This window comes from Hyperoodon ampullatus (genome assembly GCF_949752795.1).
Source record: "Hyperoodon ampullatus genome assembly, chromosome: 9".
NCBI classification, from domain to species: Eukaryota; Metazoa; Chordata; class Mammalia; order Artiodactyla; family Ziphiidae; genus Hyperoodon; species Hyperoodon ampullatus.
Window position 1 is genome coordinate 94,724,162 of NC_136922.1, and position 27,984 is coordinate 94,752,145.

The 27,984-nt window shown below is 48.0% G+C and overlaps 1 protein-coding gene across 2 annotated transcripts in view; it reads right to left on the minus strand.

Moving 5' to 3' along the window:
• The window catches only part of HIPK2 (homeodomain interacting protein kinase 2), a gene marked incomplete at both ends in the record, with an annotated part of 121,917 nt that overhangs the window by 27,910 nt on the left and 66,023 nt on the right, over positions 1–27,984 (minus strand). The window contains 7 exons of one of the 2 annotated variants that reach the window (XM_079710918.1): positions 4,408–4,529; positions 5,614–5,740; positions 9,397–9,559; positions 14,928–15,112; positions 17,302–17,388; positions 19,191–19,310; positions 19,604–19,727. In XM_079710918.1, coding sequence (XP_079567044.1) covers positions 4,408–4,529; positions 5,614–5,740; positions 9,397–9,559; positions 14,928–15,112; positions 17,302–17,388; positions 19,191–19,310; positions 19,604–19,727 — 928 coding nt within the window. Of the gene's footprint in view, positions 1–4,407; positions 4,530–5,613; positions 5,822–9,396; positions 9,560–14,927; positions 15,113–17,301; positions 17,389–19,190; positions 19,311–19,603; positions 19,728–27,984 lie in introns of both variants that reach the window. The other variant, XM_079710917.1, reaches the window with a different exon arrangement.

Below are 27,984 nucleotides of genomic sequence, written 5' to 3' on the forward strand. Positions count from 1 at the left end.
AACTACTGAGCCTGTGCTCTGGAGCCCGTGAGCTACAACTACTGAGCCCGCACGCCTAGAGCCCGTGCTCCACAACAAGAAAAGCCACCGCAATGAGAAGCACAGGCACTGCAATGAAGAGTAGCCCCTGCTCACTGCAACTAGAGAAAGGCTGTGCGCAGCAAGAGAAAGCCTGTGCACAGCAACAAAGATCCAATGAAGCCAAAAAAAGAGAAAAAACCCCAAAACCTAGGAAAGCTCGACCTTAATAGGCTGACATATTGGCATGAATTGAGTGACAGAAAAATCAAAAGCAACCAATAAACAAAAAGACACACAGTGATGCTAGATAGGACGAGACTTTTTTTTTTTAAACTTAAATCTCTCTTAGGCGTCTCTGCATGTCAAGACACTTTGGTCTACCGTGTCCTTTTTTTTTTTTTTTTTTTTTTCTTTTTGCGGTACGCGGGCCTCTCACTGCTGTGGCCTCTCCCGTTGCGGAGCACAGGCTCTGGATGCGCAGGCTCAGCGGCCATGGCTCACGGACCCAGCCGCTCCGCGGCATGTGGGATCTTCCCAGACCGAGGCACGAACCCGTGTCCCCTGCATTGGCAGGCGGACTCTCAACCACTGCGCCAACAGGGAAGCCCTACTGTGCCCTTTTTAATGGCTACATGGTGTTCTGTTTTATGCATGTATCAATTTATTTAGCAAATCTCCTCCTGAGGAACATTCAAATTGCTCCCAGCAGTTCCCTGTTATAAACACTGTAGCAATTAAAATCCTTGTACATGTATTTTTTTTTTTTTTTTTTTTTTTTTGGTTCACTTTCCCACTTAGTGCTTTAGGTTAAATTCACTTGGAGATTTACAGCACGTTCGGGACTCCTTTTCAAGTACGCAGTAGGTAAAGCCCTTCCCTGCTATGATTAAAGGACTGAAATTCAGAAATGCTAAGCATGTTGGTTTCCACCAAACTGAACAATGAAGAACGTCTATTTTAGCTAGTAAGAGATGCCAAGTATTCTTTCTTTCAGAGATGGTTCCTGGCTTACTAGAGTTAAGTGTGCAAACACAAAAAAGGATCTATAAGTACCCTTTAAAGTACATGTGAATTCTGCAGGTTTTGGCTCACAGATGAGCAGCAGTGGGAAAGTGGCCTGGATTTCTGCCAGTCAGATAAAGTATGAGCAAGCTGCTTTGCCCCTGGAGGGAGCTGTGGTTCTCTTGATCTACCAGGGCCTTTTTTTAAACTCCCTACTACCAAACTGTGCAAACAAAAGGGAGCTATGAGGACCAGAGACAGAGGAAGGAATAGAAGGTGTGCTTTATACACTGAAGGCTCTCTGTTTACAAACTTTCAGCAAGACACAGCTTCCTGTGCCATCAGAAGCTGGTGTTAGTGGTCATTTGCAGTCTCAATTTGGACATAAGAACAAAGAGATGAAGAATGGCTAATATCAATCTCAAACCAGCTGTTCCAGAAAACAGAAGAAGAGGTAATAATATCCAGCATATCTTATGAGATTGGTGTAATCTCGATGCCCAAAGCAGGTAAAGATTCTACAAGAAAGAGAAATTCATGCCACTTCTCACTTATGAACATAGATGCAAAAATACTAGCTATAGTGTTTGCAGACTATCCAGAATTGAAAAGCATACAAACACATCAAGCACAACATGATTAAATAAAGTTCACCTTGGACATACAGGGATAGTGTAACATTACAAAATCTATTAAGTAACTTGGTACATTAACAGATTAAGGAACAAAAACACAGGAGTATTTCAATAGATGAAGAAAGAACATTTGATGCAATTTAATATTAATTCATTAAAAAATTAGCAAACTTGATTAAGTGTCCCTATCAACTCTTCAGAGTAAACAAAATCCCTAATGGCAAGCAGCCAGAAGAATTTCCTTTAAAGTTAGGTTCATCATTGCAGCTCTATTTACAGTAGCCCGGAGATGGAAACAACCTAAGTGTCCATCATCGGATGAATGGATAAAGAAGATGTGGAACATATATACAATGGAATATTACTCAGCCATAAAAAGAAACGAAATTGAGCTATTTGTAATGAGGTGGATGGACCTAGAGTCTGTCATACAGAGTGAAGTAAGTCAGAAAGAGAAAGACAAATACCGTATGCTAACACATATATATGGAATTTAAGAAAAAAAAATGTCACGAAGAACCTAGGGGTAAGACAGGAATAAAGACACAGACCTACTAGAGAATGGACTTGAGGACATGGGGAGGGGGAAGGGTAAGCTGAGATGAAGTGAGAGAGAGGCATGGACATATATACACTACCAAACATAAAATAGATAGCTAGTGGGAAGCAGTCGCATAGCACAGGGAGATCAGCTCCGTGCTTTGTGACCACCTAGAGGGGTGGGATAGGGAGGGTGGGAGGGAGGGAGATGCAAGAGGGAAGAGATATGGGAACATATGTATATGTATAACTGATTCACTTGGTTATAAAGCAGAAACTAACACACCATTGTAAAGCAATTATACTCCAATAAAGATGTAAAAAAAAAAAAAAGTTAGGTTCCAGTTAAGGATGCTCAATATTAACACTTATTAAATGTTGTTTTGGAGGGGCTGTCAGCACAGTGATATAAGAACAATAAATAAAAGTTATAAAGATTGTAAAGGAAGAAACAGAACTGTATCATTTGTAAATGAAAAGATAGTCTACATAGAAAATCCAAGGGAATTCACAGAAACAATCAGAACCAATCAGAGTTTGGAAGGATTGCTAGATAACGAACTCAATAAAGAAAAATCAGTTACATTTCTATGAACCAAAGACAAATAATTAGAACATACAGTTAATAAAGTTATTAATAAGAAAACTGTAAAATATTTAGGAATTACTCTAACAAAAGAAAACTTTAGTGCAAGGAATAAAAGGTAATTTATATACAGTTATACCATGTTCAGGGATGACTTAATATTATAAGGATGTCAATTTCCCTAAAAGTAAATATAAATCCAATGCAAGTCCAATAAATACAAACCAGGGTTTTGGGTTTTGTTTTGGCTTGTTTTGGCACCAAAATTCTTACGTAAAGGTGGTGATAAAATTCACATGGAAAAGCGAAGGGATAAGAATAGACAGAGAGGGGCTTCCCTGGTGGCGCAGTGGTTGAGGGTCCGCCTGCTGATGCAGGGGAAACGGGTTCGTGCCCCGGTCCGGGAAGATCCCACATGCCGCGGAGGAGCTGGGCCCGTGAGCCATGGCCGCTGAGCCTGCGCGTCCGGAGCCTGTGCTCCGCAACGGGAGAGGCCACAACAGTGAGAGGCCCACATACCGCAAAAAAAAAAAAAAAAAAAGAATACAGAGAAATTTTGAAGAACAATATAGGAGCAGGTCTTTTCTGACCAGATACCAGACATATATTAAAGTCATAATAGTTAAGACAATACGATATTGGAGCGGACAATGGAATAGAATAGAGTGAGTCCAGAATAGACCTATGCAATGTGACTATATTAAAATTAAAACCCCAAACTTCTATTCAACAAAAGACACCATAAGTAAGTAAGTGTCTTTGGGAACCAACTTTATTTAAAAACAAAAGTGCTTCTACACTAACATTTTGGTCAAGCTGTCCTTGACGCCCAACAACAGAAACAGTACAGCATGGCGGTTAAAATACAGATGCTGGTGTCTTGGGTTTCTATTCTGGTTCCGCCACCTAATTGCCGTGTGACTCTGAGCCAGTGCTTGTGCTTCACTTCCCCTATTTGTCAGAAGGAGACAAATACCGTACTATGTTGTGGGGATTAAATCAATAACAACTGTAAAGTGCCTGGCAAAATGAGGATGTATTTGTTATTAAGGTTCAAGTGACATTAAGGATTGATTACTATTATCATTACACCACTATGGTTACCTAAAATTTCCACGACACTTTGCAAATTTTCAACCAGTTTCACCTCTGTGATTTCATTCTAAGAATCTGTCAGAGTACCTGTGTGAACAGATAAGGAAGGTTCCATCCCAAAGCTTCTGTGATCCTGGTTTTCAACTATAAAACAAAGAGATAATCTCCAAGGCTCTTTTGGGCTTTAAAAAAATCATTTCAATTTTACAAGGAAGAAATGCTAACTGACTTGCCTTGGGTCACAGAGAGGTAGGATTAAACCCTAGGTCTCCCATATTAATTTGCATTACAAAGATACAATGATAATTTCCCCAGGCTCTCCCTGTGTCTAAATTTCTTCTTGTAATTGTAAGCTAGATACTTAGGAAGGTAATTCACTTGGGGATCATTCAGAATATTACTGATATATTCTAATGATCTGAAGCATCTAACCCATTGCCAGGGAGGGAATTAGCAAAGATACAGCTCTTTTGTGAACAACATTAACATGGACCATGGTAATACCAGTAATAATAAAGAAAGAATTACCTGGGCAAGCAGACCTGGTTGGATCTGAAGAGGCTGAGCTCCTGGGGCTTGAGTGACGATGGGAACTGCGTTTTCCATTCTCACAGAGTAGCCAGCATGCTTAGAGGGAGAGGCCTGCAATCCTAGTCCAGACAACGGGCAAGGGGAAAAGGGCTAAGTGACTGGAAACAGCTGGACGAGGAGAACCTTCCTAGCCCGCTGTGTCAGCTCTCAGCTTCCCTCGGCACTAGATACCGTCTGGTCCTTTGGAAGTCTCCCCTTTAGTTTCTAACTTAAAAAAAAATTTTTTTTTTTCTTTTGGCTGTGCCGCATGGCTTGCGGGATCTTACTTCCCCGACCAGGGATTGAACCCAGGCCCTTGGCAGTGAAAGCGTGGAGTCCTAACCACTGGACTGCCAGGGAATTCCCTCTAACTTAAAATTTAAAAAAACCACGAAAACAGCCTCGAATGTTTTCAAAGACTAGGTCAAATTAAGGAATCTTTAAAGCCAAAAGTGGAACAGTTATGCTGGCAAATTACAGCAGGAAAACAACTGCTTTCGACATGAAGATATATCTGCGTATGTCAAAGCCAGGCCTTGGGGGAGGAGTGAGGCGGCTGGAATTGCACTGATTCAGACTGAACCACGTAGACTTACACCAGGAGGGTTTCAGAAACAAATTCTTGAGCTTTCTGTGTAAACTGTAACCAAGCAGTCAACTCCAGCTTAGAATTTTCAGGAGAAGAGTGCCGGGGTGCATGGCCAAAGGATCACCTGGTGGGCACGTGGTCGGGGGGTGGTGTCCAGGAAATGCTTTTCAGACAGATTTATATTCTTCACAAGAACTGGGACTAGTTGGCTGTTGGAGATCGGCAATTTTTTACAGATAAGCCACACAGGATATTCCATGTGAGGAAATGCAAGAGCTGACATCAGCATAACAATGGGAACACACACAATGTGCTGATTTACAGACAGCAGCTGGGCCTGGGACGAAACCACTGGCAGGTGATGAGAATAACAAGGCACTGACTTGGTGCCGAAACGTAAGTCCCACTGTTTCTAGGCTGGCCACCGCAGTACGGGGGCCCTCAAGTTCAGTGATGCCAGGGCTCTCACCAAAAGAAATGAAGAGGGCTTTAGCAGGACAGAAGAGTTTGGGGGCCGGCGCCCCAGAGGTGGTCCTCTTGGAAGCAGGTGAGAAGCTGTGTCTGCTCAGCCTTACCTTGGAAGCCGGGTGGACACACGATGAGCGCTTGCTGGAAGGGGTCGGGCCGGGCGCAGATCTGGGCCGCTCCCGTCTGCAGGGGCATGCTCCGCTGGGCCACCGCAGCCATGGATGCCGCTGAGGGCTGGTAGAGTGCAGATTGGTAGTTTAGTATGGAGACTTCAGGATTGGCTAAGGAAATAGTGGCACTGGTGGAGGTGGGAGCCTAAAGGAATGGTGGGGATTAAACAAAAATAAACACAAATAAAAAATGAGGGAGGTGGCATGTTGGGAGACACGAATCTAAATCAAATAAATGAACTCAAAGAAGAGCAAACAAACAAACGAAAACCAAGAGCAAAAAAGCAAAAACAGGGGAGTGGAAATACAGTTGGAAAGTCTCAGGGAAAAGCAGGCACCTGCAGCCCCATGAGACACAGAACCACCTTCGGTGCTTACATTCAGGCCTGTTCCTAACATTTATGGGGCCTGCAAATGCAAATGGACGCCTGCATATCATGTCTAAATACTGCAAAGTTAAAAATCGGCTAAAGGACTTACATTCTGCCCTTCCACTTGGACACGTACACTTTCAAAACCACCTGGAAGACTGGGTTTGAGTTTGAATCCCTCTTGGATTCCTTGGCTTGGCCACTGGAACGTGGAGCTGAATGCCTGCCTTCCTTCTCTCCCTGTCCCAGCTCTGTACCACAACTTGAGGGCCTTTGAGTGCATGTATTTGGACTTGGTGGTACAGTCCATACTGGGGAGGATGAAACCAAGCCTGGGGTGCCAGGTAGCCAGAGCTTGGCATGGAAGCACACATACCTGGGGAGGGCCCAGGCAGGGGGCCCTTTTTCTCAGGTCTAAGGGCAGCACTGTTTACAGATGCCCTGAGATGTCTGCAGAGCACCGTTACTGTAAAGAAATACGCTGCAGAAATAGAGACGGAGAGGGACATGCTGAGACTGGGGTTACTTGTTGGAATTCGGTGCATTCTCATGCTGGTGTTCAACTACTAAAGCTGGAAGGCAGGGAGAAAAGATGCCAGTGGGCCAAGAGAACTTAAATGGAGATGGGTTAGACAGATACTGAACTTATGTCCTCTTTCCTTTCTCTTCCAGAAAGAGACAGCATTTGAGACTGAAATTCCACGTGAAGCAAAGCCACACACGGAAGGAAAAGAAATTCTAAATTGGGAATTCTCCAGTTTCACCCCATCTTAGTCTTCTTCATGCTGATCCTTTAGCAAGATAGGTGGAGTTACCTATGGCTTCAAATTCAACCTTGTTTCTAAGAGGTTTTGCCACTAGAGGTTACAAGGACTAAAAAAGTAAGGAGGGAAAGAGCCACAAGGATATCGTGGACACATACAAAATTAGGATTTCAAGAAGGGTATGCATGTGTGCCAAATCTGATAAAAAGGATAAAGTCTCATTTTACATGATTTTTATACTTATATTTGATGCTGAATTTCAGTGCAAAGCAAAAGAATTTGAAAGTAATCACTTGAATTATTTGGCGCCCATGTTTAGATTTTAAGATATTATTGTAACAATAAGTGTCTGTTTTTGCAGCACCACACAATCGGCCTCCAGGTAGTGTGACTGGGAATGCACGTGTGACACGTGTGGGCCAGCATCTTTTATTGGGTTGGCCAAAAAGTTCGTTTGGGTTTTCCGTAAGATCTTATGAACTTTTTCCATGAGATCTTAGGAACCTGAACGAACTTTTTGGCCAAACTAATTTTTTTTTTTTTTAATTGACGTATAGTTCATTTACAATGCTGTGTTAGTTTCTGGTACACAGCAAAGTGATTCAGTTATATATATGTGTGTGTGTGTATATTCTTTTTCATATTCTTTTCCATTATAGGTTACTAAAAGGTACTGAATATAGTTTCCTGTGTTACACAGTAGGTCCTTGTTGTTTATCTGTTTTATATACAGTCGTCTGTATTGGGCCAGCATCTGTGTTGCTACTGATGGCACGACTTGTGTTTCCTCTTTGTTCTCTCCATGGCCTCACCTCTCCGGGAGGCTTCCCCACATACACACTTCCCACCACCTGCGTGCACTCTACACACCAGAGACCAGACCCTCCTCACATCTTCCTGCCTCTGGGCTTCCCTCTTCAGGGCACTAGCACCGTTCTCCTCCAGGTTCCCACGCTGGCGCTCAACTACTCCCCCTTCTGGCCAGTCACTGGTACTGCTGCTCCTTCCTTCAAAATGTCCCCAGAACCCTCTTTTTAATCACTACTTCCTTAGCTGAGGCCTGTCCTGGTGCCTGGGACCTGTAAGGCCCTGACTAGTGATGTTCTGGCCTCCGCTTCTTCTCTTCCAATTCTTCTTGGACACAGAGGCTAGAACATTCTTTCCAAAAGACTACTTTGTGCATGTCACCACGCTGCTCAAAAATCTCCAATTGCTGCCTAACGAATGCTGTATATGCATCTTAGTCTGGCCCTCCTTCCTCACAGGCCAACCTTCCCATTTCAACGTGTCTTCTACTCTCCCTGCTTACGGCACCAGCAAGATAGTCCACTCACTGTGATGGGGCTCTGGTTATGAAGAACAAAACCACGGGGATATTTTGTCAAGGAGTTCACCTGACTGGCTGTGGCTGCCTTAGCCTGAGGACTGAGCTAGGCACCGGGTGGGAATGTTTATTATTTTGGACTCCAGGCTGTAGAGAACATTAGCTCTTCCCACCAAGGAGAATTGTAAGAACACCAAGGGCCTCCAGGGGGCAGCAGATTCCAGGCAGCCTCTCCTAGAGTTTAGGCAGGAGAGGACAGGCTGGGAAGTAAAGCTGGGCCTTAGCAACACACCATGCCAGGAATGGCCTGGAAAACAGGGTCAATGACTCTTCCGTGGGAGTAGGGGACCTGTCGGAAAAGAGTAAATGGCCAAGCAGAGTATTCACACTTCAGGATTAGAACATATACACTCCTTTCCTATGGGGTGGGGTGTGTGTGTGTGTGTGTACACACACAGGTGTGCTGTTGTCATTAAAGATTGATATTAAGACTGAAAAAAATCTAGGGACATTTATTTGGTGGAACTGGTAAGGCTGGTTGGTGGGAATAAAAGTAAAAGTCTCTTAGATACCAGAGGCAGCCTGAGTGAGGACTTGGGGATTATTCATTCAGTAACTATTTCCTGGGTGTCATCCATATTTCGAGCAGTGTATTAGGTGCTAGACTCTGCTAATTTTCTGCAAAAGGTTGGAAAGCTGTGGGAAGAAAAGCTCAGTTTCCCGGTCCCTTTTTAGTTCTAACTGCTGGAATTCTGCTGACAAGACTGATGAATTGATCCTCCCCAAGAACTGGAAAAGGACAGGTTTTATCTGTCTTGCAAGGAGATCATGTGGACCCAGCAGTGTGGACACCAGGAGCAGGGGCCTGAGCTGGGGGACTGCCAGCATCCCTTCCAGTTCTAGAATTCTCTATCAGGCAGATGTCGGTCATAAAAGGATCACAGCATCTCCTTTACCTTATTCCCACATCAAGACAGGAGAGGAGTAAGAGGTACCATCTCAGAAGTAACTCCCTTAGTGAGTCATTTCTGGGACCTTTCGATGAGCCAGTAGTCAATATAAAGAGTGCCTGGGATTCTCAAAGGAAATAACCTTGGGAACACACACTTTCTTACAGAGTTGAATGTGACAGCAGAGGGATTTTGTCTGTTGTACGTGATATTGGAGGAGTTTTGTCTCCTGACTCGGTTTGGTGGGAAAGTAGAATTCCTGTCGCTCACACTGTCAGCCCCGCCTGCCTTCCCCTCCGCTGCCCACTCACCTGGTTGTGGACGGTGTTCAGCTGGTTGTTGAAGGTCATGGTCAGGTTGGTGGATGTGCTGGGGGCCACGTGTGTGATGAAAGGGGTTTTGCTCTGGTTTACCGTGTCATACATGTTCACCCGACGCTTGCAAATCTCCATGTTCTGGAAACATGATTTGACGCTGTTCATGCAAAAGGCAGAGACAGAGGCATTAGGGAAAGACAAGAGGGTAAGGTGGAATACAGGGGAGAAAATGGAGAGAGAAAAAGAGAGAACAGTTAATCTAATCAACAAAACAACCGGGACACTTCACGTTAGGTCTCAATTTCCTGGATTTCTCATGCAGCGTCTGCATTTCAAGAGTCGGCGGTACTTAGATGAATCCCCGCATTGTCTCACTACCTCTTCTCCCCATCCTGGTGGGTAAAGGTTCTCCACCAGCACAACAGACCTCTTGGCCCTCACTGCATTTCCTCATGCTGCTGATCTGCCTCCACCTTCACTGCTCATTCTCAGCTTTCAAGGTGGTTTCTGGCGCATAAACAAACGTATAAGTTCTCTGATTGGGAGCGTTGAACAGCAGGTGATGACCTGCCTCCACCTTCCTCGCGCTCACCCTTTCCAGCTAGTCTAGGGCACCAGCGCCATCTAGGGGTCAGCCAAGGAACTAACCAACCCAGCATCGGGACCTCTTGCCGCTCTTGTTCCTCCCTGGATTGTGTACGGAATGAGAACAATGATTTTAATGATCACTGCTAGTGGCTAACTTTACTGACAGCGTGGTAGCTGTTTGCAAGCACTGTCTCGTTCAGTCCTACAGCAACCACGAGGGGAAGAGATACGACTGTTGGCCCTATTTCATGAGTAAGGCTGAAGCAGACAGAGGATGGGTAATTTGTCAAGATCAAGAGCTAATTATTGGCAGTCTTCACATACACATGTACATTCTCTTTACCTTCCTGCATTCTGCCTTTCAGCTTTCTAATTCTTGCCCAGTTACATGAAGTAAAATTTCTCTTCCTCTTTTTCTTCCTCCATTGCATTTGTGAATCAAAACAAAACTCTTAATTATGAAAGTCAAGTATAAAAGTGTTGCTGACACCAGCATCAAGGACAAGGAAAGCCACGAGTGGCCTTGACCAAGTTTTTGAAAATCCACCGTAGAGTGTCCTTTAGAATTTATACATTGTTTTTCATTCACTTGTGTCTTCTTCTAATTAAACTTAATTTTCCTCAAATGGTAATATTCAAGATAATGAATATTACATTTCAATTTAAAATACTTATTTTAATTATAAATAGTTTAATAACAATATAAAATTCTACTATTTTAAGATTACAAATGCATACTGTTTCCACATACTATAGGTAAGTTATATCCTGGGCCAAGCAGGTGCTTGTGGGCTATCCCAAAACATCCTCTCCGTGAAAGATGTTCTGAACTGACTTAGACATTCTTTCTGAGTTGATGACTACTTACACTGGCTACACAATGCACACTAAATAAACATTTACTGACTGACAACCCTGGAGAGGAAGGAAAACGTATCTCCAGTAACCAAGAGCTAGAAACACTATTACTAATGCTGGTAATGCCAACACGTTTTGAGCATCTACTAAGTATCAAGCCCACTGCTAAGTGCTTTCACGTGGAGGCTGAAGGAATAAAACAATAGATTTTGTGTTCTTTTTGGACTGTATTTAATGCATCAACGGTTTTCTGACAATTCAACACAAAGCTTTTAGACTCAGAATCTTCTAACTGAAATGGTCTGAGTTTTTTTTTGTTTTGTTTTGTTTTTGCAGTACACGGGCCTCTCACAGTTGTGGCCTCTCTCGTTGTGGAGCACAGGCTCCGGACGCGCAGGCCCAGCGGCCATGGCTCACGGGCCCAGCCGCTCCGCAGCATGTGGGATCTTCCCGGACCGGGGCACGAACCCGCGTCCCCTGCATCAGCAGGTGGACTCTTAACCACTGCGCCACCAGGGAAGCCCTGGTCTGAGTATTTAGTTTCAGTTAGAGGAAAGCACTTTCACGTTGGGTTAATTCTGAGAATGGTTTTTAAGGAATTTGTGCACTAGAATCCTGGCATGGAGAAATGAATGGAGTCTCTTTCACCTGTTAATCTGGATGTTGGGGTAACCCTGGCCGAGCCCCAGAGGTGGGGTCTCTAGCGGGGGGGGGGGTGGCCTGGAGGTTTCTTCTAGCCCCAGAGTTCTCCATGGTCTGCCCAATAAGTTCTAGGGTTACCTGGGGATCAGGCCTACTCTCAGGTAAGCCTGGGTATGAGCAAAGACCCTTCTTTCCTTCCGAGACTTATTTTCCGAAATCTAAGTTGTCAGTGCTTCTCTTGGTCTCACACCAAGTTCTGAATTGGAAGCTGATGCCCATGGATTCCACGCTTGGTCTTCATCCCACACAGTGAAGCACCCTATATATCTGTTTCCTTACAGAACCCAGAGACAGACAGCACCCTGAGGTCATTCAACCAAGCCCCCAACTTTATGCAGGGGACTGTCTCACTGACTTGGTGCAGATGGTAACGGGAGCCCTCTAGTCAGCACCCCTCCATCTCCTATCTATAGCTGTTTCTCAGTCATCTCACTTCACCCCAAATACGCAAAGACTGATCTTACGGGGCCCTATCCGGTAAATCACCAAGTTAGCCTTTCTTTTGTGGTATAGACTGACACCCCTTGACTTGCCCCTACCACACCCAGAAAAAGGACAAATCCCGTAATGAGAGTTTGCAAGGGATGGGTCCAAGTTCCTTCTTTATACAGGAGTTTGCTTGTTTCAAACGTGCTTCTGAATTAGAGGCAATGTCTGGTCGTTGCAATACAATTTGACTTGCTCAACAACAGCTAACAAGGAACAGACTTAAAACTGAGGAAGCACCATCTATGGTAGGTGCCACACCATCCTTTCTCATATGCTGGTTAAGGTCAAATCCAGCCTTAATCAGCCCAATCTGATTGTGGCCGTGGCAGGGCCCATGATGACCTGCAGCGGTCTCTGATCCGCGGCCTCTTCCCGTGTGTTCCCTCTCCCTCCTGACCCTATCTAAAATCTGCTGCTCTCTCGAGCACCCTGCTTCTCCCAGCAGACACCCAGGGAGGTGACTGTTTATTCTTTCACATCCCAAGCGCCTGGGGGTCGAGAGGCTGAAGTGCTGTTTCTCATTCCTCTCTGTCATAGGCTGAACTGTGCTCCCCAAATTCACATTAAGTTAAAGTTCTAATCCCCCCTGTACTTAAGAATGTGACTGAATTTGGAGATGGGATCTTTAAAGAGGTAAAACGAGGTCATGAGGGTGGGCCCTAATCCAATTCCTCAGAAGGAGGAGGAAATTAGGACACAGACGTGCATAGAAGGAAGGCCATGTGAAGACACAGGCAGAAGCCAGCCATGTGTAAGCCAAGGAGAGAGGCCACAGAAAAAGCCACCTCGGCCAAACACCTAGATCTTGGGCTTCTAGAATGATGAGAAAATAAACGTCTGCTGTTTAAGACACTCAGCCACTCAGTGGTCCTTTCCTCCTCATTTCGCCGAGGCCTGGGCCACTAGCTCAGTCCTGCCCACCTGGGCGACTTCAGAGGTCACCCTGACTGCTCGTCAGACATCCCGGCTTCTTAGTTCCTTCTCACCTCCAGTGACCTGTGGTCAATTCCAGCCACCCGTTCCTTAGACTGTCCAACCGGAAACTGCTTCGCTTCCCCCAAATTCAAGCCTAGAAATTCAAGCCTCCCATCTGGTCACGTTTTCTACCCACCTGGCTTATTCGACTATTACTATACGAACCGATCTTGGAGCTGATCAGACCACTCAGTCTCTTTGGACCCCTCCCATCTTCACTTCCTTTCTCTTCTGGCTAAGCCTCCCGTAGCCATCACTTTGGATTTCAGCTGCTCCACTGCCAACGTCTAACTCCGTGTCAACCTTCTTCTCTCAGCAGCCCGGCAACACTCCACCTGACGGACCCAGCTACCTCCATCCCTCCATGTCTCTCCATGCCTGCACCTGGGGAGCTCAGTTACAGCCGCGCTATTCATGTCCAACCTCCGCGCTCAACGGTTCTGCTCTATTTCTCTGTTCCATTTACTCTGCCACCTCCCACTACCTCAACTTTTCTACCCTCCTTAAACCACCACCACCACCTTGCTCTCCGCAGAAGCCGGCTGAAGAAGCCCCGCACCTCTCCTCCCCCGCCCCAGCCACACGCCCCTCCTCCATCCGCCCGTCCCATGGGGTTGGCCTAGTCCACAACCTGCCCTCTGAATCCCGGTCATTCCCACTACCTCGGGGAAACATCTTCTGAGCATCCTTTATCTCTAAGCTCTTACTACCAGACACTTCCCATCAGCATCTTAAATTGCTCAAGTCTCTTCCATATGAAAGGAAACCCCACCCCTGGGCCCTCCCTAGTCCCCCCTCTGTTTTTTCCCTCCCCTTTCCCGGCCTTCCTTCTTGAAAGGGTCCTATCGATTTCTTCACCTCTCAGTCTTTCAACCTGCTAAACTGGTTTCTGCTTCTACCATCCACTGAAACAGCTCTCACTAAGTCACCAACAACTTCCAAGTTGCCAAATCTGATGGGCATTTTTTTCCAGGCTTATTTGACTTGATCAAGCGACAGCAGACACATCTCTGTTACACACAACTCTCACCAGCCATTCCCCCGCCATCAATCCTTGAATGACTTCCCGCTGCTCTTAGAAGAAAGGCTGAAATCCGTAACACGGAAGGCCCGCCCCTGGCCTATCCTGGGGCCTCATCTCTCCCCCTGTCCTCCAGCTCCTGTGCTGGTCCTGCCCGTGTTGGAGTCTCCATATAGCAACGCCCCTTCCGCTCTCGCCGGCCCTTCCACCAGGCACCTCCCTCTCCTTTGGCGGTCCTGTCCTCAGGTCTTCCCCACCATGTCCCAAGCAAGGCCCCCTTGTTACATGCTCTCCCCGTCCTATGTGACCCCTGATAGCATCCTGTATATGTGGGGACCGCTGGTTTAGTACCTTCCTCTCTCCTATAGATTGTAAGCGCCAGCGGGCAGGGGTCCCAGCTGCTTTACTCCCCACATACTCCAGCCCCTGGCACAGCACACCGCACAGCGAATGAATGAATGAACAAACGAAAGAACACACCCAGATCCAAACTGGACTGAGTCCACTCGTGACCTCTGCCCCCGCACGTGGCTTTGCGTCACAGACACTGCCATTCTGAGCACCTCGCTTCGTGCACAGACCCCCAGGGTCCGGCCCACCCGGCCTCGTGCCCTCTCACGCTCCACCGTTCCCCCTCTTTGGTGTCAAGAAAACTTCGGCCCAGGGTCCCAATGTGGCCGCCACCTGTTTTGATAAATAGTTTTACTGGAACACAGCCTCCCTCATCGGTTTACGTATCGTCTACAGCTGCTTTCAGCTCTAATGGCAGCGCTGAGCCGCTGTGCCAGACAGAGACCGTATGGATGCAAAGCCTCAAATATTTACTATCTGGGGCTTTCAGGAAAAAGTCTGCCGAGCCCTGGAATAAAAAAGCATCGCATGGGACACCTACTGTGTGCTGTGGGGAAAATCGAGTAAGTGTGTCATGGTGACAAAGGGGTGGTTCAGAGTCTCGATCGGAGTAATTCTCTTATCAGCGTCTATGGTCAGCATCTTCTTCAACAGGTCGATGAACTCCCGCCGGTCCGCCTTTTCCACCAACATGTCACTCCCTTCCAAATCCGTCGTCATGTTCACCTGAAAGTAAGCGGGGACAGGTTACCAAGACCCCGCGTGGCCTCCCTCCCCCTGACCCCTCTTATTTTGCGCCCTGCAGCTCCATCCTAATCTCTTGGTTACCCCTTCCCAACCCCCGGAAGGCTGTGTCTGCCCCGTGGGAGACGCTGCCTCGGGTCATCACTGCCCACCGGACGCGGCTGTTCTCTCAGCAGGAGAGACAGAGGGAGGGCAGGCGGGGAAGGGAGAGGCCACTGCCGGCACCTGCAAATGTATAAACGTGCCGGGGGTACCCGGCTCCTGTTCATCACTTAGGCGGAAATGCACCTCACATCACGCCTCACTGCAAAGAACCACAGGATGAAGAGAGTCCTGGAGACGGAGTGCGTGACAATGTGAGTGCACGGAATACTACTGAATGGTACACTTACAAACGGTTTAAATGATAAAATTTATGCTACGTGTATTTCCCCACAGTTAAGAAAAACAATAATTACAACCAAGCAGTAAAAAATAAGATGCAAAAAGGTTTATTTATTTAACCTTCCGAGGGCGATGTTGGGGCCTCAGCACCCTCTTCCCAAACCTACGGTGTGTCAGTCCTCTTGCAGGTCCTGAACTAGGGCCCCAATTATTCAAGTCCCTGGGTTCGCTGGGATCACCTCTGGCCAAGGCAGGCAGGACATGTGAACACAGGATTTTTCTTCCAAGAGCAAGTTTATACTAGGATGGCCTTTAAAAGCCTTGTTTTGTAGTGCTTTCTATATTTTCCAAGACATGCGCGGGAAAGCAATTTCGGTTTTCTCAGACAATCTAAGCTTCTAATCAACTGACAAGTACACTTTACTCAGAGTCATGATTTTTGGTTACACTTCTCTTCCATAAGAGGTGTGCTAAGTGTTTATTGGTCTGTAGCTTTATTTTTCATTGCTTTGAAGAAAAACTCACTTTGGGTTGCCCTAATTTCAGACTAGTTTTTACCCTAAAAATAGCTGACGTTCTAGAATTTTCTCTGGGCACAAAGGTGAGAGCCTGTGGTCCCTCCAGTGAGCTGAGAGAGACTGAGTGCAGTGGGCTGAATTGTGTTCTCGCAGAAGATGTAACTCCTAATCCCTGGTACCTGTGAATGGGACCTCATTTGGCAATAGGGTCTCTGCAGATGTAACCACGTTACAGTCATACTGGAGTGGAGTGGGCCATAAATCCAATGACTGCCGTCTTTATAAGAGAAAGAGGGGAGACTGGGACACAGAGACAAGAGGGAACATAGGGATGAAGACCCATGAAGAAGGAGGCAGAGACTGGGGGGATGCAGATACAAGTCAAGGGAAACCGAGGATTGCCAGGGGCCACCAGAAGCTAGGAGAAAGGCATGGACAGTTTTTTCCTAGAGCCTGCAGAGGGAACATGGGCTGTTGGTACTGTGATTTCAAACTTCCAGCCTCCAGAACTGCGAGAGACTAAATGTTGTTGTCTTAAGTCACCCAGTTTATGGCCCCTTGTTAAGGTAGCCCTAGGGAACTAATCATGGGTATTAAACTCGAATGTACTAATGGGCTTGAAGTCTTCTCATGAAGACATCAGTATGATTGGCCAGTACTATTTTACAATTGGGAACCAATAAACTGAAGCCATTTTTAAAGAGCTGGTGTAAGGTTTTTTCAATTTTTCTATTTTTGGCTGCGTCAGGTCTTCATTGCTGCACACGGGCTTTCTCTAGTTGCGGTGAGCAGGGGCTACTCTTCATTGCGGTGCGCGGGCTTCTCGTGCTTCTCATTGCGGCGGCTTCTCTTGTTGCGGAGCATGGGCTCTCGGCGCGCGGGCTTCAGTAATTGTGGCACATGGGCTCAGCAGTTGTGGCTCGCGAGCTCTAGAGCGCAGGCTCAGTAGTTGTGGCGCACAGGCTTAGCTGCTCTGTGGCATGTGGGATCCTCCCAGACCAGGGCTTGAACCCGTGTCCCCTGCATTGGCAGGCAGATTCTCAAGCACTGCGCCACCAGGGAAGTCCTGGTGTAAGGTTTTAAAAATGTCCCACAAACCCAATGGTATTCTTCCTAAGGCTGGCATATCATTATTTAAGGTCAAGGTCAACCACCACAGTTGAGTAATGTGGATTTCTACCCGCCATCCTATATTAATTGCTCTCCCAGAAGTCTTGCTGTGCTTGGTTTTTAAAGGGCTAACACTGCATACTCACCCACGGAGCTTACCTGGGCCATGTCATCTAAACAGTTGAAAATGTACTTCCTTGCTTCTTTTGACTTAATCCCCGTCTCTGCTTCATGGTCATCCGGTGTCTGGTCAAGAGAGGCAAAAGCCCATTGGTAATGTGAATTATTTCCTAGTCACTGTGACTCAAACCTGCCAGCTTCTGCTTCTCCCAGAGGGTCTTTTCCCACCTTTCAGAGAAGGAGTCTAGGATTCTTCTTAAAGTGACCTGTGTGCGAATTCCTTCCTCTCTTCAGCCTCCACACTAACTCATCCCTCCTCCTTCCTTCCTTCCTTCCCATGAACACCTGTTGGAGGCCTGCTCTGAGTCAGGTCTGGAGGATCCCCAGATGAGCAAGATATGCCACAACCCTGACAGCCCTGCATTCTCCCCTAAGTTTAAGGAATAAGGTCAGGTTCCATATGTGGAAAAGCAGAAGCCCTTTTTCCACTTGTCTTACAATGTTAATTTAATTTATCAAACTCGTATACATCGAGCTCTCCCTATGTGCCAGGCACTATTCTAAAGCACGTGAACTCATGTAATGCCCTTCACAACCATCTTAGGGAGGGCAGGTGCCAGCCCATTTTCCAGAGGGAGAAACAGGAACAGAAAGCTTGAGGAGCCTGCCAAGGTCCCAGGGCCAGTAAATGGCAGTTGGCTCCGGAGTCTGTTCTGTGTGTCCCCTCCGCCTGCGCCCGGGGCACACACACCCAGTTCCCGAACTGGCCTCAGTCTAGGAAGCTGCTGTTTCCAATTACTATGGATTTTTGGACTCATTCATGGATCACAGGTAATTAATCCTTCAGATCTCACTCAAGGACAGCACACCTGGAGCTGCTAAGATCCAGGCTTCGATCTGGGAACAGCTGGCCAAGTGGGCCTGAGGATCTTAACTAAGACGTAGAAGTGAACCCTGCCTCTGCCCGGCCTCGGCCTCCTCCCCCCCGGGACTCCTTTTCACCGGACCTGACCTTGAGCTGCTCACCCTCACAGCTCCCAATCGCCAGCACCCCCGTCAATAGCCTAAGACCCTTGTTTAGCTTCCAGATCTCTTTTCAAAGTCTTTTGCCACCATTGGCCACACATTATCTTTAAATGTATTAGAATATAGTGTGGTTTCTGTCAAAAAAAACACCCACCCACACTCTTGCAAAAAAAGAAGCACCTAAAATGAACACAAAACACACTTAAGACTTGTATTATTTTCTCCTTCCCAGGGAAAAAAACATTAATTTTAATTACTAGGCACAGATCAAAGTGAAAGCAAAATATGTTTCTGTTAAAGTCAAACCACCAGAGTTTACGGTGTGCAACGGTGCACTCCACCACCTGCCGGCCGGGACCAGCAGACCCCTCCCCGGAGCCTTCGGTTGCTGTGTTGCTTAGGCTGCTTCCTCTGCCTGGAAGGCCCTCTTCATCCTTTAGGGCCCAGCTCGAATGCTCCTCCCCAACCCTCTGCCACAGCGGGATTAAAGGCTCCCTCCTCCGGCCTCCCACGCTCTGTTCCTGCCGGGAACAGAGCGCTGGTCACGGGGAGGAGGCAGGGCTTGCCACACAGGTTCAGGCTCCCTCTGGACTGGGAGCTCCTTGAGGGCAGGGGGTGGTTCATTTCCCTGTCTAGTAACCAACCAGACAGGTCATTAAGATGCACTGGATTAAATCTCAGGAGTTTAGCGATCAGAGTTTGAGCCGCAAAAGGCAGCAGGTCAAGCAAAGTGGTGCTTTTTGAACATTCAGATTCATCCCCACCATGTATCAACCACAGTCGCGCCTCCCCCGTGGCCGAATCACAATCAGGTCCAGGACCAACAGGCCGCTGTCAAAGGCTCCCCACCGACGGGAACTTCTTCCCTGCGTGCTGGGTGCTGGAGGGGACGCTCTTCCTACCTTCAGCCTCCACAGAGGATACGGCGAGTCTGTGTCACGGTTGAAAAACCTAGCTGTCTTTGTCCCTGCGCTTAATAAATATTCTGCTGGCAAACCCTGTGTTTGTGAAATATACCGAATCTGCAAGAAAAGATGAGAATGAGATCAGGGCTTTTCCTGTCATCATACATGTGGGACACTAATGGCTCTAGTGTCTTGGAGAAAAACAACAATTTTATAGGGAGAGAAAGAAGTAATCAAAGGAAAAGGAGAAAGAAAGAGGAATAAAGAAAGAAAAGCGAGGTGAAAGGAAGCAAGGTTCGGGAGACAATATAACACCGCGTAGCCCCGTCCATACATCAGGTTATAAATGAGGTGCCAATCCAGAAGAAGAATGAGGGCTTGCTGTGCACACCTGTGCTCTCCGGACCCACCTGATCGTACTCTGAAGCTCCTGGATACAGCGGCCAGCCCAGGAACAGCTCTGCAATGACGCAGCCCAGGGACCACATATCAATTGCCTCACAAAACGGTAAACCAAGGATGATCTCAGGGGCCCTGAAGAGGAAGAATGGAAAAAAATCATTAGCAATTTGGAAATGCAGGCAGCTATTTCTACATAAATTGTACATAAAATCCAGTCTTTCAAACCTGAGGTACCATTATTGACCCCCTGAAGGGCCTCTCATTCTCGAGCTGGATTGAAATGACCCCTCCATCCTTTGACTTGGTCCTCCCCATCAGCAGGGAGCCTGGCTGAATGACTGGCTGAGAAGAAGGGAAGGTCTGTGGCTCTAGAACAGACCCCCAGGGAACCACAGCTATTGACTTCATTACCATTACACTCCAGCCAGATGAGCTAAGTATCATTTCAGAGACACTTGGGGAATTATGTTTTGTGGCTGAAAACTCAGGAAACCAACCTTTAGAGTGCCCAGTTTTTACAAAGGAATTCTTAAGTACAGGTATTCTATTTTCAGTAATATATATAAAACAAGTTGCCTCCACCCAGAATGGGATTAAATCCAATATCTGTTTAAGTCAACAATCCTTAGGAGTTTGTATCACTTTCCCAAGGAAACACTGTGTTTTTTCATTAGCTTCTAAAAAGTTCTCTACTATGACAATTATAGAACCCTGTTCGCAATACCTAGTTTGGGTAGCAATCAGAATTCCATTATAAACCCTTTCCTAACTGTAGAAATTATGTTCCTTCACATGATAAACCAGGTTACATGCTGGAACTTCTAAAGGAAATCACCTAAACTCAACGAGAAAATTTCACATGCAGTTGGTAATCAAAACCAAAGACCACAGAGTACTTCTTCTTTTCTAGGAATTGGTCATGATTGCTAGGGGTACATTTTGGAGAAAATCACATTCCGAGTATGAGATACGAACCCAGTTTATGTTTTTTTAAAAAACATGGCTCGAGGCACTCTGCTGATACATTAGCCCAACTTCTGTTCTCTCTCTCAACTGTCCCCTTGATTAAGCGATACAGGAAGATGCTACTCTCCACCCTTTCAGCAGCCTGGAGGGGAGCACAGGGAGCGGGGACACCTTTCTCTGCCTACGTTACCTTCGCCCAGCTAGCACGAGAGGCGGGGGGGTGGCAGGGGAGGGGGCGTCAGAGACACCTCCACTTGGAGCTTCAAGCTGAATTTTCCCTGCTTCAAAAGCATCTCCCCACCTGCTTTTTTTTTTTTTGCGGTACGCGGGCCTCTCACTGCCGTGGCCTCTCCCGTTGCGGAGCACAGGCTCCGGACGCGCAGGCTCAGCGGCCATGGCTCACGGGCCCAGCCGCAGCATGTGGGATCCTCCCGGACCGGGACACGAACCCGTGTCCCCTGCATCGGCAGGCGGACTCTCAACCACTGCGCCACCAGGGAAGCCCCCACCTGCTCCTTTAAATTTGCTCTCAATGCGAATCTTCTTTTTCTCTACATCATGGTACTGAAAAAAAACCGAACGAGAACCAAAGTGTCTTGCTACCAAGTCTTTTGACTTTTCAGGTGTAAAAAGGAGTTTCTTCACTTCCTTGGAGCTGGAGAGTCAGCACTGCCGCTGGTGCTTCCAGAGCTCCACAGTCACGGTCTGGGAGGTAAGAGTGCCTGTCCTGAAGCCCAAGGCTGGGTCTCCCCAGGCTTCGGAGAAGGGAGTTGCTGCGGAGGGCGGGGGCTGGGGGGCGAGCTGCTGCTTAATGGGTCTGCCCTGTCCCCATCCCCTCACTGCTGGGCATCTTCAGCTGCCAGTGTTTGCCTGACATTTCGCCCTGTCTTTGGTCTTTTTCTCCTCCAAGCCTAGTAGCTGACGGTCCGTTGTGAATACGGGAGGCTGCTCTTGCCCTCTGGCACTGATGCCCTGGGGACGCTGGGGGTGGTTTTATGACACATCACTGCTGGACTGTCCTGTGTCATGGGGCCTCCGATCCCACAACTGGCCTAGGTCACTGTGTCCAGTGCTGCTGCCCCACACCAGGGCTTCCGGAGCCACCCAATCATTGTGTGTAACCGACCAAATTATTGCAGGTTGCCTCTGGCAATGCAATCTCTTCAGAGGTGGTTTTGGTTTATTTAAAAAACCACATCGTTTAGAAAAGAAGGGAGTATTTGAAAAGAACATTAGAAAACAACATGCTTTTCCTACATATGTGCCAGAAGCTGCTTTGCTTTCTGCTCTCTCTGTTCTAGAGTCAGATGTGTCCACCTGCCTCCTCTCCCTGGGAGAGGTATTCTGGTCTGGCCCTGAGAAGCCCCTCCTGTGGCAGCCGCTGCTGCCTCAGGATCAAGCATCTCGGCACCTCTGTCCCCTCTTCCTGTGACCTGTCCCTTTGCACTCTGCAGCCTGGACACTCCAGTCTCCAGGTTGGGGCTTAGGAACAGGCTGCTGCTGTTCCATGGGGAATCTCTGGATGTGACCATGGGGCTGCTCTTCCGATCAGGTTAATCAGCTGGTCCTCATGCCCCTAAGCAGGCCACTGGGAACCTCTGGAAACCCATTTTCCAGATTCTGTTCCCTGATGTTCTGCCTAGCAGAATCCAACAAGTAAGACTGTCCCGCAAAGGGCGCTCCAGCAATGTTCTCTGGAGAGAAACACTAGACGTGGATTCCATCGGCTGACGTTACACGGACAGGGCCTGTGAAAATCGTTCAGTCCATTCTCCATCAGAAAAGGAAACGGCAGCAATTCGTGGTACCGTGACATATACAGCAGAGGATTTCTCTTGCCGTGACCATAGTGAACAAATGCTTGAGCGTCAGTCAGGCAGGGCGGCCGGGAGACAAAAGAAACAGAGGGCGCAGCCCTGTCCATGGGGGCCCCAATGCTGGGAAGGCAGCACAAAAGCACACGTGGCAAGTGAGGTCGAGCACAAAACGTACACAACACACACACACACACACACAGATATGAAAACAGAGCGGATCCAAACACACAAACTCGCTCCAGCATCTCCCGTTTTAAAAAATCAAGCAGGGCTTCCCTGGTGTCACAGTGGTTGAGAGTCTGCCTGCCGATGCAGGGGACACGGGTTTGTGCCCCGGTCCGAGAAGATCCCACATGCCGCAGAGCGGCTGGGCCTGTGAGCCATGGCAGCTGAGCCTGCGCGTCCGGAGCCTGTGCTCCGCAACGGGAGAGGCCACAGCAGTGAGAGGCCCGCGTACCGCAAAAAAAAAAAAAAAAAATCAAGCAGAATGCAAGGACGAAACACGCCAAACCCAACACCAAACCTCTCCTAATCCCTTCAGCTCCCTGCAGCTGTTGCCCTGGTTCTCTGTTCTCCTTCCAAAGCTGAACCTCTAAAGAGTCATCTCCGGCAGCTTCCACTGCTTTGCCTCACGCATCTTCCCTCCCTGCTCTAATTGAACTTTCCCCTCTGTTCCACGCAAGTGCAGAGCTCGCCAAGACCAGCAGGGACCACATCACGTCCCCGGGTCGGCTTGTAAGCTCTGGACCCCGAGAGCCGCATTTCTTCCATGCAGTTGACCGTTCTGTCTTGTTTTGAAACACGCAGTCTTGGTTTTCACGACACCACGCACTGCCGCGTTTGTCCTGCCCCTCTGCTCATGGCTTGTCTTCCTTTATCCAACTGCTACCTGATGGCAAAGCCCTAGGACCCCTTCTCTTCTCTCTTTTCTTTGTTTTTCTAGGTAATTCTTATGGGTTGAATTGTGTCCCCAAAAGACACGTTGGAGTCCTAATCCTTGTTACCTCAAAATGTGCCCTTCTTTGGGAATGCGGTCATTACAGATTAGTTAAGGTGATGTCATCCTGGGGTAGGGTGGATCCTTAATCCAATGTGACTGGTGTCCTTAGAAGAAGAGGGAAATTTGGACACAGACGCAGAGGGAAGATGGCCATGTGAAGATGCAGGCAGAGATTGGAGTGATGCTGCCACAAGCCAAGGAATGCCAGGAGCCAGCAGAAGCTAGAAAAGGCAAGAAGCCTCCTCCCCTAGAGGCTTCAGAGGGAGCACAGCCCTGCTGACATCTTGATTTTGGACTCCTAGCTTCCAGAACTGTGAGAGAATAAATATCTGTTATTCTGAGTCATGCATTTTGTGGTACTTGTTTCTGCAGTGCTAGGAAACTGAGAGAGTCATTGTATCCGTTCTTACAGGTTTAAATCCCATTTTGTGTTATTTCCAAATGTCTATCTCCATCTTGGACTTTTCTCAGCTCCAGCTTTATGTTTCTGATGGCCTGGCATCTCCACTCGAATGTCTCACAATCATCTGAAACTTACTACGTCTGAAAGGGAACTCTTCCCTTCTGCACCCGCCCCCCACCCCGCCTGCAAATAATTCCTCCCTCTGTCCTTGTTTCACTCAATGGAATCACCACCCTACCCCGCTGTTACTCACGTTGGAAACCTGGAATTCACCTTCGATTCCTCTCTTTCCCTCTCCATCCTCATCACCCAATCCATCAACATGGCAGCTCCGAAGTACATCTCAAATTGGCCCCTGATTCTCCACTGCCACTGCCACTGCTCTGGCCCTGGCCACCCATCTCACCTGGAGCTTCCTATCTGGTCTTTCCACTTCGTCACCCCTTCCTCCAATCCAGTGTCTACTGGCTGAACAGGTCACACGTCCCTCGGCCTGAAGCCCTTCAGAGGCTCCCTGCCACACTTAGAATGAGGTCTCAGTGCCCTCCAGGCCCACGGAGACCTCCTCAGCCGGGCCCTGCCCAGCCTGGCACTGTCCAGGTTCAATAAGCTCCAGGCTAACCAGCTTCCAGTTTCTGGACCTGGAGCCTTCATGCATTGTTGTTGCTTCTGCCTCAAATGCTCCCTCCGCTGCCTCTCAGGTGGTGGCCTCCTTCTCATCCGTCAAACCTCAGCCTAATCGTCACCGCCACAGACAGGTGTCCCTCGGCACCAGTTAGTCTCCGTCTACAGTGCCATAAATGTCACTTTACAGCACTTTCCCAATAACCTGCTTACTGTCTGTCTCCCCTGCTCAGCCCACAAGGGCAGCACAGTGCAGCACAGTGCCTGGCATTTAGCAGCCACTCAATCAGTAAGGATTGGTTGACTGAATAAACCTTTATTAAATATAAGGAAGTGCTGAAATACGTGATTCAGATGGAAAGTTCTAAGGCAGCACAAAACACAGGAGGATGGAAGCCAGGGCACGAGGCTTTCACCCGGGGAAGAGCAGGCCTCTGTGCGGGCGGGACCCGCAGAAGTGGAGGCCCAGAGACAGGCGTGGGCATGCGGCCCTGCTCAGCCGAGCACGGCACCCACAGCGGGGCTGGCACCGAGGCACGGAGGACACCTACCTGTAGGGGGCTCACGAACGAATTACAGCAAAAAAGCCAGCGGAGGTAGCGGGGTGGGGGGGGCGCTGGAGGTGGCACCAGGAGAATATAGGGTCAGGACCACAGGGCTGCAGAGGCCCATCCCTTCTCACCTCCCTCTTGAAGCCACCACCCTCTCAGCTCCACGGCTGCGGGATTGCTGGTGCCCTCTGCAATCCAGGCCTCTCTTGTAACTCCCTACTGGCCTCCTGCCTTGGATTTCAACTTTTTCCAATTTACCCCGAAACTCCCCCTCATTCAAAGGCTGTGTCCTTTTCTCTGCATGCATGACACGTTGGTCATATTTCTGATATAGCCTGTCCCCTCCCTGCCTCCTTCCTCACTCAAACACACCCTGTTTTCTGTGCTGGTGGACCACGTGATGAACATATCGACACGAACCACCAGATCGGTCCAATAAGTATTAACTGACCACCCACTATTGGAGATATATGTCCGTGTGTCTGCCCTCTACTAAACCTTCCCAAGGGCACAGTCTGTGTCTCGTGTGTTTTTTTTTTTTTTTTTTGCGGTACGCGGGCCTCTCACTACTGTGGCCTCTCACTGCTGTGGCCTCTCCCGTTGCGGAGCACTGGCTGCGGACGCGCAGGCTCAGCGGCCATGGCCCACGGGCCCAGCCGCTCCGCGGCATGTGGGATCTTCCCGGACCGGGGCACGAACCCGCGTCCCCTGCATCGGCAGGCGGACTCTCAACCGCTGCACCACCAGGGAAGCCCTGTCTCGTGCATTCTGATCCTCAGTCTGGCACACAGCAGATGCTCCATAATAATCTGCTCAAAACCCAGGCCACGAGCCCTCGGGTAAGGAAGGCACTTCTCTGGCCCCTCAGTAATCCTTGGGGGAATGAAGACCCTTCTGCTGTGGCCTGGCAGATGCCTGGCCCCTGTTCTGTTGGTCCATAAGGCTCTGAGCTCCTGGATGTTCCAAGTCAAGTCTAAAATCTGTTTCTTTTTGTTTAGCACACCTGAAGCATGTTCGATGGTTGCTAAGGTGCGTTTATTCTTCAGTGAAGAAGAAACCACTCTTACCAAGGGTTATTCCATGCCAGAATTTAGCGTCACTCATTCACTCACCTAGCGGAACAGTTCAACTGCCATTTTCCTAAGCGCCTACTATGTGCCAGGCACCGTGCTGGGTGCTGAAGATCAGAAGCCAGACCCTGTGGCTCCTCTAGGAGTTCACCATCTAGTCAGAGGCAACAGCGGGCCTACAGCTAACACAAAACGCGAGCCCGGCACACGGAAGAGGGGGTACTGCGGGGAGGAGAGGCAAAGCCCAGGGCGCTTCTCAGGAGAAGTGGACAGGTGGGGTGGCCTCCAGGTACAGGGCAGGGTGAGTGCACGTCCCTCCCTGGCTTCTCGCCCATGTCGCTGCTGTACCTCCAGCACCTAGCACAGCGCCTGGGGCATGTAAGTGCTCACTATACATCTGTAGAAAGAATGCATCTTTCTGTTTCAACCCCACACCCTCAGCAGGTGCCAGTTTTCCCTGAAGCTGGCACCTTCTCCTTGGCAACACCTCCTATGACAAAAGACAGACTACTTGGTCTTTCTGCTTCAAAGTTTACATGCTTAAAAAAAAAATCACATTCCAGTTTCTTGCATGGGGGCCGTTTCTGTTCTCCGTTCGGCTCCACAGCAGGTAGGATGGCTGGCTTGGGAAACGGCCTTTCCCTCTGGGCTCAGAACCGCCCAGGTCCTGTCAGTGACTCACCCTTCACTCACCAGCCCGTGGAATCGTCTTACAGAGGCTCTTTGGTGCTATTTTGGAACATCAAAAATACTTTAAACATACATGAAGTGTCAGACAAAATTTGCACCTAAGAAAGAGAGAGATTGTTCCTTTCCAACATTCCCATAGCAAGACATGGGAAATTCTACTTTTCTATAGAAAGAGAATGGACAACTATCATTTTGGACACACCAGTGATTAAGCTTCGATATTTCACTCCACTGGCTCTCCTGACAGTGTATGTGGCTGATAAGGCATTCCCAGATGTCCAGATCCTGTGACCCTATAGGGGAATGACACCCAACTGAGGTGTGGACACCACCCGAGTTCAGAGGAAACACTCAAGATCCCGTGTTCACAGGGAGAATAATCCAGTGCCATTAGGTTGTGGCTGTAGACCGATTTCCTGACGGTGGTAGGAGGATGAAACGAAACAGCATCACAGGAAGCACGTAGCACAGGGCCCGGCATGGAGCAGGCAATCAACAGATAGCACATCGCTTGTCTGTAACGTGTCTAAGTCCATGTGACAGCAGTTCAATAAAGAGCATCCCTTTTCCTCATTTTTAAGGTCCATTTCCTCCTTATAAGTTGAGACATTAGGAAAACTGTTTAAGTATATTGAAGCATACACATTAAACATTTTGCTTCATTTATTTATAAGAAAAAGGTACAAAGATTAATATGACCAACAACTAAGTCGCTACCATTTAGCTTTAGAAAGAAAACTGTCCATCCGCAGCCCGCCCCCTTCCTCCTACAGGGAAGCACAGCTCTAAGTCTGCATTGCCTTTCACGGTACAGTCTCTTCCTCACCCAACCTCCCCGGCCAAGTCCATGTCTCCATCAACCACACAGCACACTAATAAAACAAGTGCAAGGTTCACGGCCACTCCCAGCTTGGGTAATAAATCTGCAACACTAATCAGAGAGCACAGGAAGAACTGTGCATTTCTGGAAAAATGTTACTCAATTGCTCTGAGTTTTTATTTCACCATCTATAAAATGTGATTATTAATCTTGCCTTTTTTTTTTCTTGCCTCTACAGCAGCTTGTGAAGATAAATTATGGTCAGCAGAATTACAAGGCATTTTGAACTCCTTGGAAGCAAGACACTTTGTTAGTCCGTGGTATTTTATACTCACTGATATTATAAGGTGTACTTGAACTGAACTGCAGTGAAAAAAGCCTGTTCCCACAAATATATGTAGATTGACAGTAACCTCGGTATGGCTAGGGCAGAAGCAATCAAAATGTA